Below are 14,386 nucleotides of genomic sequence, written 5' to 3' on the forward strand. Positions count from 1 at the left end.
AGTATTGATAAAGTCAGTGGATATTCTGGAGCTTGATAGATTTATGTTGGGTAAGGATATTAATGGATATGGTACCTGTAGTGTATGTACCCGTCTATCTTTAAGGGAACTATTGAATGTAACCGTTCACCTTTAAGGGAACTACTTTAGGTGTGGCACTATTTGTTTGGCTTCTGTATACTGTAATACCGATAGTGACCACACCAGTATATAAGTGTTGTGGCATGATTGCTGGGGCAGATTCGCCCGGACCTTCGAATAGTAAAGACCTGTTTTGTTTGTTACTTCTGAAGTCTGTGTATTTATTAACTGCACAACCCACAGACTTTACAGTGGCGACGAGTCCGATCGTACCCTGCGGCAAGATTACCAAAAGCAACGAAGAGCGTCGAAGAGAGACAACCGCCCTCGTCGTGCTACCAAAAGAAAACACGAGGCTGCAACAACAGAAAGCAGGAAGACTAACAACAAAAGCTGTATCAGCAACAGGCACTGACTACCCTTCTGCCACGGTGCGGAGTGAGCCGACCAGCAAGAAACAAGGCAGCCGAAGAGACTGTGAGTAGGGGAAGGGGTAGAAGTATCCGGAGGATAAGGGCAGAGCACTCGACCTCGGTCGAGGGGGAGCTGTGCCGGCCAAAAGTCGGGTCCAACGGCATCGGGTGACAGCCGGACCGCGATCGGCGGGAAAAATCTGGGCAGCGACCGCAGCCACGAAGCGCTGAGCCTGCGAGTAGGCGCGGGAAGAGAAACCCAGCCACAGCCGGGGAGGGAAACACCGGTCTGTGAGAGGGCTGGGGAGGCGAACGGGAACCGTGCGGGTGAGAGCCGGGTGCGGAGAGAGAGACTGCGAGGAGCCAGTCCAGCGGCTGAGCTGTTCTCCACCAACGGGGTACTCAGAGCCGGCAAAACCGAACATGCGGGAGTGGGTGAGAGACACAGCCGAAAACGGGGTGAGAGACTGCGCGAGAACCAGTCCAGCGGCTGAACTGTTCTCCACCAATGGGGTACCCAGGGCCGGTAGCACCGAACATGCGGGTGAGAGAGCGACAGAGCCGGGTACGGAGAGAGAGACTGCGCGAGAGCCAGTCCAGCGGCTGAACTGTCCTCCGTTAACGGGGTGTACCCAGCGCCGGTAGAGCCGTGCGGGCGGGAGGTAAAGACATAGCCGAGTAAGGGGAGCTGTGCGAAAGCCAGCCAGCGGCTGAACCTGTCCGCTGTGGGGGAGGCGTACCCCTTCCACCGGGAAGAAACGCGGGAAGCCGCCATTAGGCGGAGAAGACGCCAGAAGCGGGAAACCGCCATTGAAGTGGGCGGGGCGAGAAAGGAAGAGCGGGAAACCGCCATTTTTGCGGGAAAATCGCCATCTTGATTGACATACCGCCATTGAAGTGGGCGGGGAGAGAAGGAAAGAGCGGGAAACCGCCGATTTCACGGGAAAACCGCCATCTTAGAAATACACAAATAAATAAGAATACTTAAAGAAATACTGGTGCTGCTCCCAAGGGAAGAAAAATGCCTAAGCGAGGGAATATTAACGACTTTAATTCGGAAATAGAAGACTGGGCCACGTACGTGGAACGCATAGAGATCTATTGCGAAGCCAACAAAATAGAGGAAGACGACAAGGCGATAACATTGCTAAACTCGATGGGGGCAAAAACATACGGGCTCTTGAAGCATCTAATAGCACCAAATAAACCAGCGGATCAGACCTTCGAAGAGATTGTGGCTGTGCTGAAGGACCATTTGAACCCCACACCGCTGATGCTGGCTGAACGATTCAAATTCTACGCAAGAACGCAGAAGAAAGACGAAAGCAATGCGGAATACTTGGTCGACCTGCGTAGGCTAGCGAAATACTGCCAGTTCGGAGGGAATCTGACAGAAGCGCTGCGGGACAAGTTCGTATGCGGATTGTCCAAAGAAGGGATGCAGAAGCGACTACTGGAAGAGAACGACCTCACACTGGACAGGGCTGTCCTTATAGCTGCATCGCACGAAGCCGCAGCGAAAGGAACGGCGGAAATGCAACTAAAGGCGGCGGCACTTGGGGTGGACCAAATTACTTCAAGCACAACAAAATGCTACCGTTGTGGGAAGACCACGCATGACCAGAATCAATGCTGGTTTAAGAACCAAGAGTGTAGGAAATGTGGCAAACTGGGTCACATCGCGAAGGTATGCCGGTCCGGGAAAAAGTTCAATACCTTCCTTTCCATCGGTAATTGCGTTATCAGGCTATTTAACCCTTCTACTGAAATAACGGTTTCCACATTCTTCTGTTCACCTTGACGTGATTCAATGTACTTTTGGCATCCTTGTAAAATTTGTGTTGCCACCTCAGCTATCTCCGTGACTTTTGAGAGCTCCGAACTCGTTCCCCCTGAAGATTGAAGCTCGTGTTCAGATTGTTCCCCTTGCCGAGTCTTGTCCTTCAGCATATGAAGGAGTTGGCTGACCGTTAACTCTTCCCTGGGAACACGGTGGATCAGAGTCTTCTCCATTTCATCCACCTCTTTCTCCAATACTTCCACCTTACGTTCCTCTTGAACTTTGGCTTCCAGCGCTCGGCAAAGTTGCGCCCTGATGCTCTCTAGTTCATGTTCAGGGACCATTCTTACAGTGTCCTGTTCTTCCACTGAAAGGATTCCCAGTTGAATCTGTTCTTCAAGTTGTTGAACCTCGGTCATTGCCGCCTCATACTTGTCTTGGGTGTCCTTCAATGTTTTTATAAGTTCTTGGACATCCTGTCTTTCATGCTCTGCCATGATTTTCACCTCTAATTGCTCATCTATGGATGGAGCTTCTATCGATGAGTCTGTCTTGGCCTGGAGTTCATCAAGAATTTCCTGCAGCCTTTGGACTTCTTGCTCATGTTCAACCTTTAGTTGTTCATATGCTTCTACTGAAACTAGCTTTTCGGAGGCTGCCGAGTTAACCCCGTCCAGAATTGTAGCCTGGGCCTGTTCATACTGTTCTTTCAACTTCTCACACTCTGCTTGTAAGGAGTCGTAGAGAAGAACTGGAATAAAATCCTGGCTCCCTGAAGATTCCTCTTCCTTTGGTTCATTCTGTAAATATTCTAGTTCCTGAACAGCATCAGGGGAATGTGATTGGTATTTGACCATGATGGCTCTATGGTCGCTCTCTGCTTGAGCTAGCTGTCTCTGTAGTCTTTCCAGGTTCCCCCATTCGGTGTCCCAGAACTTTTCCATATTTTTCATCTCCTGTACGAGACGGTCACTCAACTGTTCTAATTGTTGTCGTACTTTGACATAAGTTTGCGTCCGAGCTCGGTGTTCTTCCGTCATGGATGAATCCTTTGCTTGAACAGGCTCAGAATTCTCTGTCAACCTGGAGTTCTGCTCTGCAGCTTTATTCTTCTTGGTACCATAAGTCCTTCTGCATGTCTTCGTTTTCTTTCCCATCGTCGGCAAGTCCCTTTTAGCCTTGTCTTCCATTTCCGACTTGGTCTTATCATCATCCATTTCAGAATCTGAGCTAATAGCTTGCACCGAGTCCTCCCTCATTATGGCTTTTAGGTAATGCCATTCCATGTCTATTTTCTTAATCCACTCCCGTCCTAGAAGTGGTGGTCCTCCCTCAGATAATACGTACAAGTTCATTCTTGGGTGTTCTTTACCCCTATCTCTCACCTTGACTCTTATTTTCCCCACGGGGTATACGTTATGCCCCGTGTATGTCTGTAATACGAACTTGGTATTTCTTAAAGGTATGTGAGAGAATAGCCGGTGGTAGTCCCTTCGGTTGATGACTGATAGAGCTGATCCAGTGTCCAGCTCCATTCTTACTTGGACTCCAGCTATTTTTAGTATGACCCAGATGGCCTGTAGATCCGTTTCTTTACCCACATTGTGGATTCTCAGACTACCCAGCTCCTGGTTGTTTGGGTCTGAGTCTGAATTCTGTTCGTCTGAACTCTTCTCAGCCACCTTGTGTACCTTGTTGTACTTTTCTGGTGGTGGCTTCCTTTTATTAAATGTGAAAATGACTGTTTAAAAATGAATAATTTAACATTTACAAAATTTTTAAGAAAGAAACTTTTCATCAGTAATATATATTCTTTTAAGTAAGTATGTATGTATGTCTGTATATATTCCTTTAAGTATGTGTATGTATGTATGTATATATTCCTTTCAGTATGTATATGAATATATGCATGTAATTATGACTTTCAGAAAATGTTAGTTATTGGAAAATCATCTCGGGCTGTGATATTCATCAGGCAGGTATGACGTGTTCCCAAGCCGATAACGCATGTTTCCTGCCATAGCCCGAGGTGATTTTCTAGCCACTCACTTTATTAAAATTACTTTAACAACTCTTTCCATTTTTTCCTTACAAGGACGTCTGTGTAAAGAGGAGCCCTGTGAGCGAGAAACATGCCCTCTAGAAATGGTGCCCTGATGCTCTGTGTGATTTTGCTTCAAAGAATTCAAAACTCTAGGGAACAACATAGAAGAGTGAGGAATCATAACCGTCTCCTGATCAGAAGGAACTACTACCCACCCCAGAGAGTGTACAGGGCGAGGCGATCATTTGAGATGCTGTCAGAGGAGTTGTGTGTGAGGAGGCTGCGCTTCAGTAAAGAGGCAATCGGCCGACTGTGACATGTTGAAGGAGGACCTTCAACCACGCTCGAAGACCCGCACTGCCTTGTCAGTGAACATGAAGGTAACCACAGCATTGAACTTCTTTGCAAGTGGGTCATTTCAAGCAGGCACCGGTGACATAAGCAACATCTCCAAGAATGCTGCGAGGGTCTGCATTCACCAGGCCACAGATGCCATTTTCCGTAGGCTTTCAGAGTTCATTAAGTATGACTTGTCCACTTGACATCAAAAGGAGATGGCCCTTGCATTTCATCGCATTGCTGGATTCCCCAAAGTGATTGGGGCCGTCGATGGAACCCGTATTGCATTGAAGGCACCACTGGATGCACCTGTGACATACATCAACAGGAAGGGGTATCATTCATTGAATGTAATGATAGTATGTGATGCGCACCTCAGGATCCTAAACGTGAATGCAGCGCACCGGGGAAGTAATCATGACTCCGTAACTCTAACTTATATGATGCCTTCAGCAAATTGCCTCCAGGATCAGCATGGATATTGGGTGACAAGGGCTACCCGCTAAAACCATGGCTGATGACTCCCTACCGCAAGACCAATAATGAGGCTCAGGAGAGATACAACCAGGCACACGTGTCCACACGTCAAGTGGTGGAGAGGACAATTGGAGTTCTGAAATCACGCTTCCGGTGCCTGGATAGGTCAGGGGGGACCTTGCAGTATTCTCACCAGAAAGCGGCAAGGATTGTGATGGCCTGTTGTGCTTTGCATAACTTTGCCCTGCAGGAAGGACTGACCCTTAACACTGCAGAATAGCTCCCTGCTGAAATGGAGGATGAATGCGATGCCAATGTGCCTGTGGCCAGGCCTCATGGGGAGGAGCCAAGTGCTGCCGAAAGTAAGGCTGCTCGGGAACTGCTAGTAGCCAACTCCTTCACGAGGTAGTGTTGCCTTGTACCTACCCCTCCCCCCGCAAGGCAAAGAAAGGAGCAGACACAGTTTAAAGTGAAACAGTGAACTTTTATTGCAGCATCAAAGAGTTTTCAGGTTCAGTTTTGATGTAGATAGTTTATAACTTTTAAATGTTAACTAGCTATTTTCTACTTTTCAAACATTTGTAAACATGAATAGTTCAGAAAAAAATTTGTAAACAGTTTAAAGTAACTTTTTTTGGTTTCTTAGTGCAATTAAGACATTGAAGATGTTAACTACCTATTTTCAACTTTTCAAACATTCGCAAACATAAAGGCCTAGAAATTCACTAGCCTTAGCGCCGCTTTTGAGGCGCTAGCGCCAGAGTTATGGCCAGTTCAAAAATTCCCTGGGGCCCTAAAGCGGCGTTGCACCGGTAGCGCTGCGCCGGCACCGATGACGTCATCGGTGTGCGCAGCATCCCGGTTGCCATGCCGACGGGCCCCAGCGCCGAAATTCAGTTGCGGCTGCCTCGCCCGTGGCAGCCGCAACTAAGACTCTGGCAACAGAGTCCAACATGTGTTTGCGCCGGCGCATTAAAGGCCCCGCGGCGGCCGGCCGCTTTCCCGCCGGCCGCCTGCCCGCAGCTCCCTCCCCGGACTTCTCCCCCCCCCCCCCCCGGAACAGATGCAAGCCCGGCACTTGTCCGAGGTGCCGGGCTCATTTTTGAAGAGATTTGCGCGGGCCGCGGCCGGGTGCAGGCAGCTCCTCCTTAACGGAAGGAAGAGGCCTGCACTTCCCGAGCCTGCCGCACCGCAGCGGGCGCCGCAGCGCCGGAATAGCGCCGCAATGCGGCGCGTTGCGCCAGTTTTCAGGCGCTAAAACCCTTCAGTAGCGCCGGCAGCCGTTTGGGCGCGGCGCTACTGAATTTTTGGCGCGCGCAAAGGGACTTAGCGCCGGCGCTAACTTCCGGCGCTAAAGCCCTGGCGCAGCGCAAACTCAATTTCTAGGCCAAATAGTTTGGAAAAAACTTTGTAAACAGTTTAAAGTAACTTTTTTTGGTTTCTTAGTGCAATAAAGACATTCAAGATAGAAACTAGCTATTTTCTAATTTTCAAACAGTTGTAAAAATATTTTTGCTAAAATAAAAGTTGAAATTTTTTTCAAAGTGACTACAGGCTGTACTTTTTAAACGAAAAGGTTACATATCCTTTCAGTCACAAATATACATTTCAATGAAAAAAGCGAAGACAACATCTAACATGTAAATAAAATGAAAAGTTAAACAATTGAACGATTTGCCCCCTCGCATCTGTGACTGAGGGTCCAAGGAGGTGCATTACGCAAAAGGTGACACCCTAACGTTTCCTGCGCCTTTTCCCTCCCCGTGACTGGAGCCCTCTGCTGCCACTTGAAAGGCCCCTGTGTGCCGTCTCTTGCCCTTCAGCAATTGCCTCATGACAGGGTTGCTGCTGCTGTAAGTCAACGTTTGCTTGCATCATGACTGGCGGAACAGCTGGCTCCTGGGCCCACACTGTTTCTGCACTGTGAGCAGGTAAGGGCGCTTCTGCAGGAGTCAAAGTAATGGCAGCAGAATGTGGTTCATGCAAATTAAATAGTGTAACGATATTCTCATTAAGCGCCACCAACTGCAATGCGATCTGATTAAGTGTAATGCCAAGATTATCGATTCCCTGCTTGATAGAGGCTCTAGAGTCAACATCCTTCTCAGTAAGAGAACACATCAATTCACTGAAACCTTCAATCTGTTGCACCTCAGCTTGTAAGTGCTGTTCTAGTAAATCTCTTTCTGCTCCTCCCACCTGCGCTGCAGTATCAAGCTGGTGTCTGTCTGTGGGGCTACAGTCATCAGTGACTCGCACAGAGCCAGAGGGGCCAGGAGATGGTGAGATATTGTGTAGCAACGCAGGGTCCATACACTCCTCTTGCACTAGCTGACATAGCACAAGTTGCTCCTGCTCCTCCACCACCTCACTTACTGCTCCCACTGCATCAGCAACCCCTTCCCCAATGCCCTCTGCGGCCACAGACTCAACGCACTGCTCATCCCGTGTGTGAGAGGTATGCTGTCCAACTGTGGAAAGGAAACAGTAAACATTTGCAAAGGTAAAGCATGATCTGCCACATCACAGATATTCAACACACACCTAACATTTTTAAACATATAGCTGGCCAGCGCAACTCACGTTCAGGTGTAACAATCTCTGATTGAGAATCAGCCGAGGGGCGATCGCTAGTAAATCCAAACAGCTGCTGGACCCTTTCCTCATGTTCGGTCAAATCCCTTAGCATGACAACACCATCGCCTGTCAGTGCACGTTGTCTGGCGTTGTGAGCACTTTTACTCTAAAATGAAAGCAGAAAATATGAAGCACCCACCTGCATTTGAGACAGGGACACCAAATGCTTTGAAGACTTACTGATTGAATTTTTACAGCTCAAACCAGTGGAATCAAGATAAGAGCACAATAGATGACCCTGAGCTGGCCCCAAAGCCATAGGGCTAGATTTTCAGTATAGACAGTTTTGGGGCGCTAAGCTTAGCGCCCGCCCGAAGTTATCGCCCGCCCCAAAGTAGCGCCCCGTTGCCGGAAATTCAGTGGCTTCGCCCTAAGAGGTTGGTGGAGCGCTAAAAGAGGCGTTCCACTACTATCTTTAGGCGCTAAGCCGGCGGTGCAGAGCGCAACGCCCGATCTCGGGCGCAGCGCACGGCAGACACTCTGGTGCCACTGAGCTCTTAAAGGGGAAGGGTGCATGTGTTCTTTTCAAAAGCAGAGTGTGGGGAGGAGGAGGAGGAGGAGGAGGAGGAGGAGGAGGAGGAGGAGGAGGAGGAGGAGGAGGAGGAGGAGGTGGTGGTGGTGGTGGTGGTGGTGCCCGGAAACATAAATACACCGTTCACAACAACACACTGGATCCTTCCACACAACACATGCAGACTGCCGTTTATAGTGCATGAGGAGTGCCCTTTAATTTGCGCTCCCCAGGGTCTGTTGCGTTCCATTTTACAAACGCTCTGGACGCCAGCCGCACAATGGGGCGGTCCGACTGAAGTTTGGATTCGGGGCGGCCAAAGGGCGTTGCACGAGGATGTGATGTCATTTTCTGCGCGCGCATCCGGGCGGCCGCTAAACTTTGCACCGGCACTAACGGGCAACTTAATTTGGGGCGGGGCGCAAACTGCGCTGCGCCCGGGCGCTACACGCATAGTGCCCGAAAATCACTTCTCTTAAGGCGCTAACTGCTGGCGCAAGCAACTGAAAATCTAGCCCATAAAATTTTATTGCAACCTCAGGTGACTGGACCAAGAAGTCACTTGACTATACTACATGCATTGAATAGCTTTTTAAAACTAGTTCAGTTAAATTTAAAGCAATGTTACAGTTGACTTTTCTAATAACTGTACAAACCTTGACAGATCGCAATAAGTCACTAAATTTCTTGCGGCACTGTTCCGCTGTACGTGGAATGGTGGAGTTCGCGCTGACAGCCTGGGCAACTTCTGACCAAGCTATCATCTGTCCTTTCGCGACACCCTGGACTTCTCATTCCCAATGATGCACAGGCGCTTCGCCTCCACCTCATTGAGGAGATTGCTGAGGTCACCGTCAGTGAAATTCTGAGTTCTTTTAATGACGTTAATTGTGCTCATTCCAGCCATTTCACTTTGCTAATTAAATAAAATGAATCAAAGAAAGGTTTCAGGGCTTTTAAAACTCTTTAAATTGCTTCAAATCTCTTTAAAACTATTTAAGATTCTTCCAATTCAAGTAAAAGTATTTAAAAGTTTATAAAAGTTACCAATAGATTTATAAAAATACAAAGAACCTACTTACCATGCTGCTTCTGCATGTACCAAGGCTTTGGAGCTTGTGAGAAAGATTGGGGGTGTGTCCTATGCTAATGCGACCTCACAGGGCGGGTCTCACTTACACTCCGCGCTGGACGCTTCGCGCAGGCTGCACTCTTGGGTGGCGTGACGTCAGACGCTGCCCGGGAGTGCTCCTCAAGAGAACGGAATTCCACGCGTGCCGAGAGCACAATGGCCGGCGCGCTAGGTAAGTGCACATCAGGGGCTTGCACCCGCGGCAAGCCCCCGACCCTAATTTCTGGGCCATAATCTTCGGAGCTGTAGAAAATTTTTTAATTATTGCGAAATCCTACAGTCCCCCATTGGATACTAAAACTTGCTTGTAGTATCCTGTCCAAAGGTGAGCAATCATTTCTGACCCCCCACAAACAACCTTCCCTTACACTTACCTAAATCTATCTTTGCTCCCCCGACACCTCCATCTCCCCTACCCAGAGAGAATCGCAGTACATGGTAGGCATCTATCGACAGAAAAACAAGATTAGTTAAATAATCAATACACGGAGGGGTCCAATGCCCCTGCACCACTTGTATTCACAATAATTCAAGCATGGAGGGAGTCCAATGCCCCTGCACCACTTGCGACATCATTTTTAACATGATACGACATCTTCAATGGGATTACCACCAAGCCAAAACATATCTGTTAAAAGTATAAATGGAAGAAAACGAGCTTCCCCTTTTTTTAATTAAAATGCAATTGCCTGACACTTTATTAAATGACACTATTCTTCAGCCATAAATGTATTTTAAATTTTCACAATCTGCAAACACAACAATTCATAGGCATATGCAATTTGTTCCAATTAACTCCAAACAAGTAGTACAATCTTTACAGTTAGGAACTAAATTCACACATTATCTCCTTTGGCGTTGGGACCAGTACATAATACAAGATATATAAAATAATTAACAAGCTTTTGTAAACTCTTGATCTTAAACGAATTTCCAAATAGCAGCTTAAATGTTGTGGGCATCTGCCTCCTGCAGACCCCTCCTGTCGTGGGCTAGGAGTGCTCCTTCCTTGAGCATCCAAAGACACGCTGGTTCTCTGTACCTTCCGGAACTCTGAAAAAGTCTTTAAAAGGAAAACATCTAGCCAGGTCCCCTGGCTCGGGGGAGTGTGATCAGGTCCGGCGACCTTGACTCACATAGACACTCTGGAACGGTACTATACTTAAAACTTACACTCTAATAATTACCACTACTGAATTGCAATATAAAATTTAAAATTTTAACACGTTCTACCTTAATGCTTTATACACATTACTTGAACAAGCTATATACAAGCGCCGCCCGTCTCCGGGTGGCCTGCCTAATTCCTGTTTGTGCTGCCACAGGCTGCTCCCTATGGCGTGGCTGGACTGATTCCAACTTCTAGTCCCTCGCAGCTTATGGCTGCTGGTTGGGGACTTCTGCCTTTTGGCTTCTCCCTGACTTGGGAGACTGCCCTATTCCATTGAAAAGCGGGTGACCATACTTTCTTGGGCTGGGGTACCCGAAGAGATCTCCTAGGGAGTGTCGCTGGTGGGGCTACCCGGTGAGCAGACCCTTAACTCGGGTCACACTCCCTGCTGGCTGGGGACCTCCTCCTTCAGGTCCCTCCCTTCCCAAACCTGGGCTGGGGACAGGCAATCCCTTGCCACCAGCTGCCGGTGGCTGAGAGCTTTCCCCTTCAGGTCTAAAACCTGGTTCAGGCTCCTCCCCGGAGTCCCACAAGAGAGGGGGAATCGCTGGGGCCAAGTGCTGGGGAACTTCTCCTCTCACGCACGTGACTGCGCCTGCGTGTGCAGTCTGTCTGTGGATACACGCTGCAGGCTGTAGATTTCTAATCTCAGGTACAATCCCAGCTGCCTGTTTCCCTGCCCCCGGCTCAAACAATCTGAATTGTTTAATATAATTGGCAGCCTGCCAGTAACCCTGCTCAAAATCCTTTTCCCTCACCAGGGTGGCCTTAAAGGTGGAATCTTGGGCTTGGACCTGCTTTTGGTCCGGGGCCAAAACTATCCCCTGTGTGCCTCCCTTGTCCCAGATTGTTGCTACCGGACCTGCTCTACAGGGGTCCCAGAACACTCTTTTCCTGTCCCCCTGCTTAAACAGCTTGCACTGGTCATGAATGGCTCCTCCCCTAGCACAAGCCACAGCACCTGCCTGTGCAGCCTGTGAGCTTGTACCCACTGTGGGCTGAGGATTTGTAACCTCAGGCTCACTCCCAGCTGCCTGTTTCCCTGTGGGTCCCATTAAGTTAAATGGGACCTGGTTAGACCAGGGGGAATTGGTCAAGTCTTCCGAGTGGACCACCATGCTGGAGGCTCCAGTGTCCACCGAATATCTCCCCTGTACCATCTTCACCCCTATCTTATCATGGGGCCTGCTCCCCTAAGCATTTTCGCGGGGACACAGGTCAACGGGTTGTGCTGGCTCTAGTCATTGCTGGGAGAGAGGTGGGGCAGATGGGGTCAAAGCACCAGTGGTGGCTGCTACTCTCCCCTGGCCAGTCAGAAGAGACCGTAGGGACTGCAAAAATGACTCAATCGCTGCGGGAGGGATGTCTGGCCCTGCCTTATGAGCTGGGGCTGTGGGATCCTTTCCCTTGCTATCCTTCCAGGGATTTTTACAGTCTTTTCTCCAGTGACCATCTTTCCCGCACCCATAGCAATTTAACCTAGCCTGGGAGGGACGGTTCCCCTCCTGGTGCCACTCTTTCTTACTCTGGCTCCTAGGTTTAACCTCATGGACCCTTCCCTTGGGTTGGGGCGTCTCGATACACCTTAGGTTTCTAAAGGCTACTGTGAGCTGGCGGATCACCACTTCTTCAGTGGTCTGGGGGTTTCGGGGGTCAAACCAAGCCACGACCTGGGCTTGGATCTGGGGTAGGCTGTTTGTCATGAGACAATGGAGCCAGTGAGTCAATTGGACTGGGTCCAGTGCTGCCTGCCCTGGCATTCCTGGGCACGCGCTCCGGTAGGCTGGCCACAGCCTGTCTGCGAACGCCTGCGGGGTCTCCCCTGGGAGCTGCACCGCTCTTTCTACCCGGGCGAACGGGCTACCATCATTGAGTCCCATGGCCTCCAATATTTCATTCTTCAGACCCTCATAATCCCTCTGCCCCCTTTTGCACTCGCCAGATAGGGCCTGGAGGAGATCACCTGCCAGGGAAAACAGCAGCATTTTTGCTTGCTCTGCCTCATCGCAGTCATTTACACAAGCTGCCTGCTCTATCTCCCTGAAGTGTAGAGAGGGGTCTCCCATTTTAGTGAGCTTGGGAACGTGGCTAACCATGTCCCTGAGCTGGTGGGTGCCATACGGCATCACAAACTGATTCTGGATGGCCCCTGGGTCATCTTCATCAACGGGCGGACCGTACCTCCGTTGTCGGAGGGGGTACACTGGTCCTGGTCCCGGCCTATCTAGCGGGGCCTGCTGTGCTTCCTCTACCACCTCATCCTCCACCCCCCTTTGCTGCCAGAGCTCCTGAAAGTTCGGAGCTGTGGGTGGCGGTCGTGGGACCTCTGATTCCCTGACCAGCCTTTTCCTGGGTGTTGCCTGTGGGACGGTTTTACTTGGGTTGCCGGTAAAATCCGACTGACCTGCTTTCGGGCTGATCAGACATATCATCCCCTTTGCCCTCTTTAAAGCCATATTCAAGCTTTCTATCTCTTCCCTACAGGGGCCATGATCTGCGTCCTCAAACCTTTGCTCGCAGGCCAGCTTATATGCTGCCTTTACCTCCCTAACCTTTTCCTCCTGCTCTTTTATTTCTTGTATGAGGCGAGCATTCTCCTCCCGCACCCTCATCTCATTGCTCTTGGCCTCTGCAACTAGGCACTTCAGGTACTCTGACTCGTGCCTCGTGTGGCTTTTGCCCTCACTAAACTGGACCACCAGGCGTTCCATCTTGGCCTGGTATTCTTCAACCTCCCTTTCCCTATCCCAACTCTCTGCTCTAGATTCCCTAAGCCTGCGGGTAACTTCCCCAAGCCTGCGAGCACCTAACCACAAACAGGTCAGTGTGGTGATAAAAAGAAAACCAATAACTGCTGCTCTCTCCAGACCCAAAACACCGTCTGCTACATCGCATGCCGTTGCCGACGGTCCTGCCGTGGTCGCCTTTTTGTAGGAATTGAGAGGGGGGTTTGGGGTTAATGTCTCTAGCCAATCAGAAGTCTCTGAGCTGCTCCAGAGCACCGTGTGGTTTCGAATCGCTCCCCTTTCCTGGTTCTGACCGCCGGACTTATTCAGAGACTCGTGGTTGGGTGCAAAACAGACCAGTATTTATTGAAATAAATTTAAAACAATCAATACAGCACTCCTATGCTTAATACAACACTTATACTTAACACAGTACACTTTTTACTTACTACAGCACTCTTTGGCTTAGTACAACACTCTTTTACTTAAATGCAGCACTTTTAACTAGTGCAGCACACCTTTAATACAGTACACTTTGCTTACTACAGCACCTTTGCTTAGTACAACACTCTTACTTAATCGGGGAGGTGGAAACGGACACAACGAGGGAAAATTGACTAAAATCACAATTTAACAAAAATTCCCCTTAATTCCCACCCCTAAATACCTATCTAAGTTGCCTTGTGATGGGCCAGAAAACCTATGCTCACCAGAGAATGCCTGCTCTGTGCCCTTGTGGTCTTAGATTCTTCACCACCCTGAAATGGAGATACCCCAGTGTTTAAAAGTAACTGCTGGTATTCCACTCCTTTGGGTGGGCTGTCGAGTTGTTCTTCCTTGCAGGTAGAGCACGGAGAGAGAGAGAGATAGCTTCCTGAGAAGCTATCTTTATACCCCATTTGGAGCCGAAATCTTCGCGCCCAAATCCGGATGTATCTGGGCTAAACAAAAGGGATCCAAACTATCCCCATTGACTGTGATGGGGTTTGGATGAATTACCCATTTGTTTAAACTGGGTTGAATAAAGCTGTCTCAGTTTGAAAAAAAAATGTCTGTTTCCTTAATTGCTGGGTAA

General features: G+C 49.2%; 1 protein-coding gene across 2 annotated transcripts; it reads right to left on the reverse strand.

Moving 5' to 3' along the window:
* Positions 1–6,195: 6,195 nt before the first annotated feature.
* LOC147119980 (uncharacterized) lies at positions 6,196–13,596 on the reverse strand. 2 transcript variants are annotated; one of them, XR_015078108.1, is made up of 3 exons: positions 8,939–13,596; positions 7,718–7,877; positions 6,196–7,605 (listed from the first exon to the last, which is right to left on the reverse strand). XR_015078108.1 is itself a non-coding variant. In XM_085985446.1 (3 exons), exons 1-3 carry the CDS (start codon positions 9,044–9,046, stop codon positions 6,869–6,871), a joined length of 1,005 nt encoding a protein of 334 aa, XP_085841572.1. In that variant the 5' UTR covers positions 9,047–13,588; the 3' UTR covers positions 6,196–6,868. The 2 variants fall into 2 exon arrangements, 1 of the variants encoding a protein (XP_085841572.1); XM_085985446.1 differs by having other exon boundaries at positions 8,939–13,588.
* Between the last annotated feature and the right edge of the window lie 790 nt (positions 13,597–14,386).

The sequence above is a fragment of the Somniosus microcephalus genome, chromosome 4 (genome assembly GCF_052327205.1).
Source record: "Somniosus microcephalus isolate GS21.2 chromosome 4, FLI_Smic_1.0, whole genome shotgun sequence".
NCBI classification, from domain to species: Eukaryota; Metazoa; Chordata; class Chondrichthyes; order Squaliformes; family Somniosidae; genus Somniosus; species Somniosus microcephalus.

Excerpts from the sequence above, each read along its gene's own strand:
- LOC147119980 (XM_085985446.1), bottom strand. The coding sequence starts at position 9,046 with ATGATAGCTTGGTCAGAAGTTGCCCAGGCTGTCAGCGCGAACTCCACC. Across the intron at positions 7,878-8,938 it reads ACTTATTGCGATCTGTCAAG|AGTAAAAGTGCTCACAACGC; the intron begins GTTTGTACAGTT and ends CTTTCATTTTAG. Across the intron at positions 7,606-7,717 it reads AGAGATTGTTACACCTGAAC|TTGGACAGCATACCTCTCAC; the intron begins GTGAGTTGCGCT and ends TCCTTTCCACAG.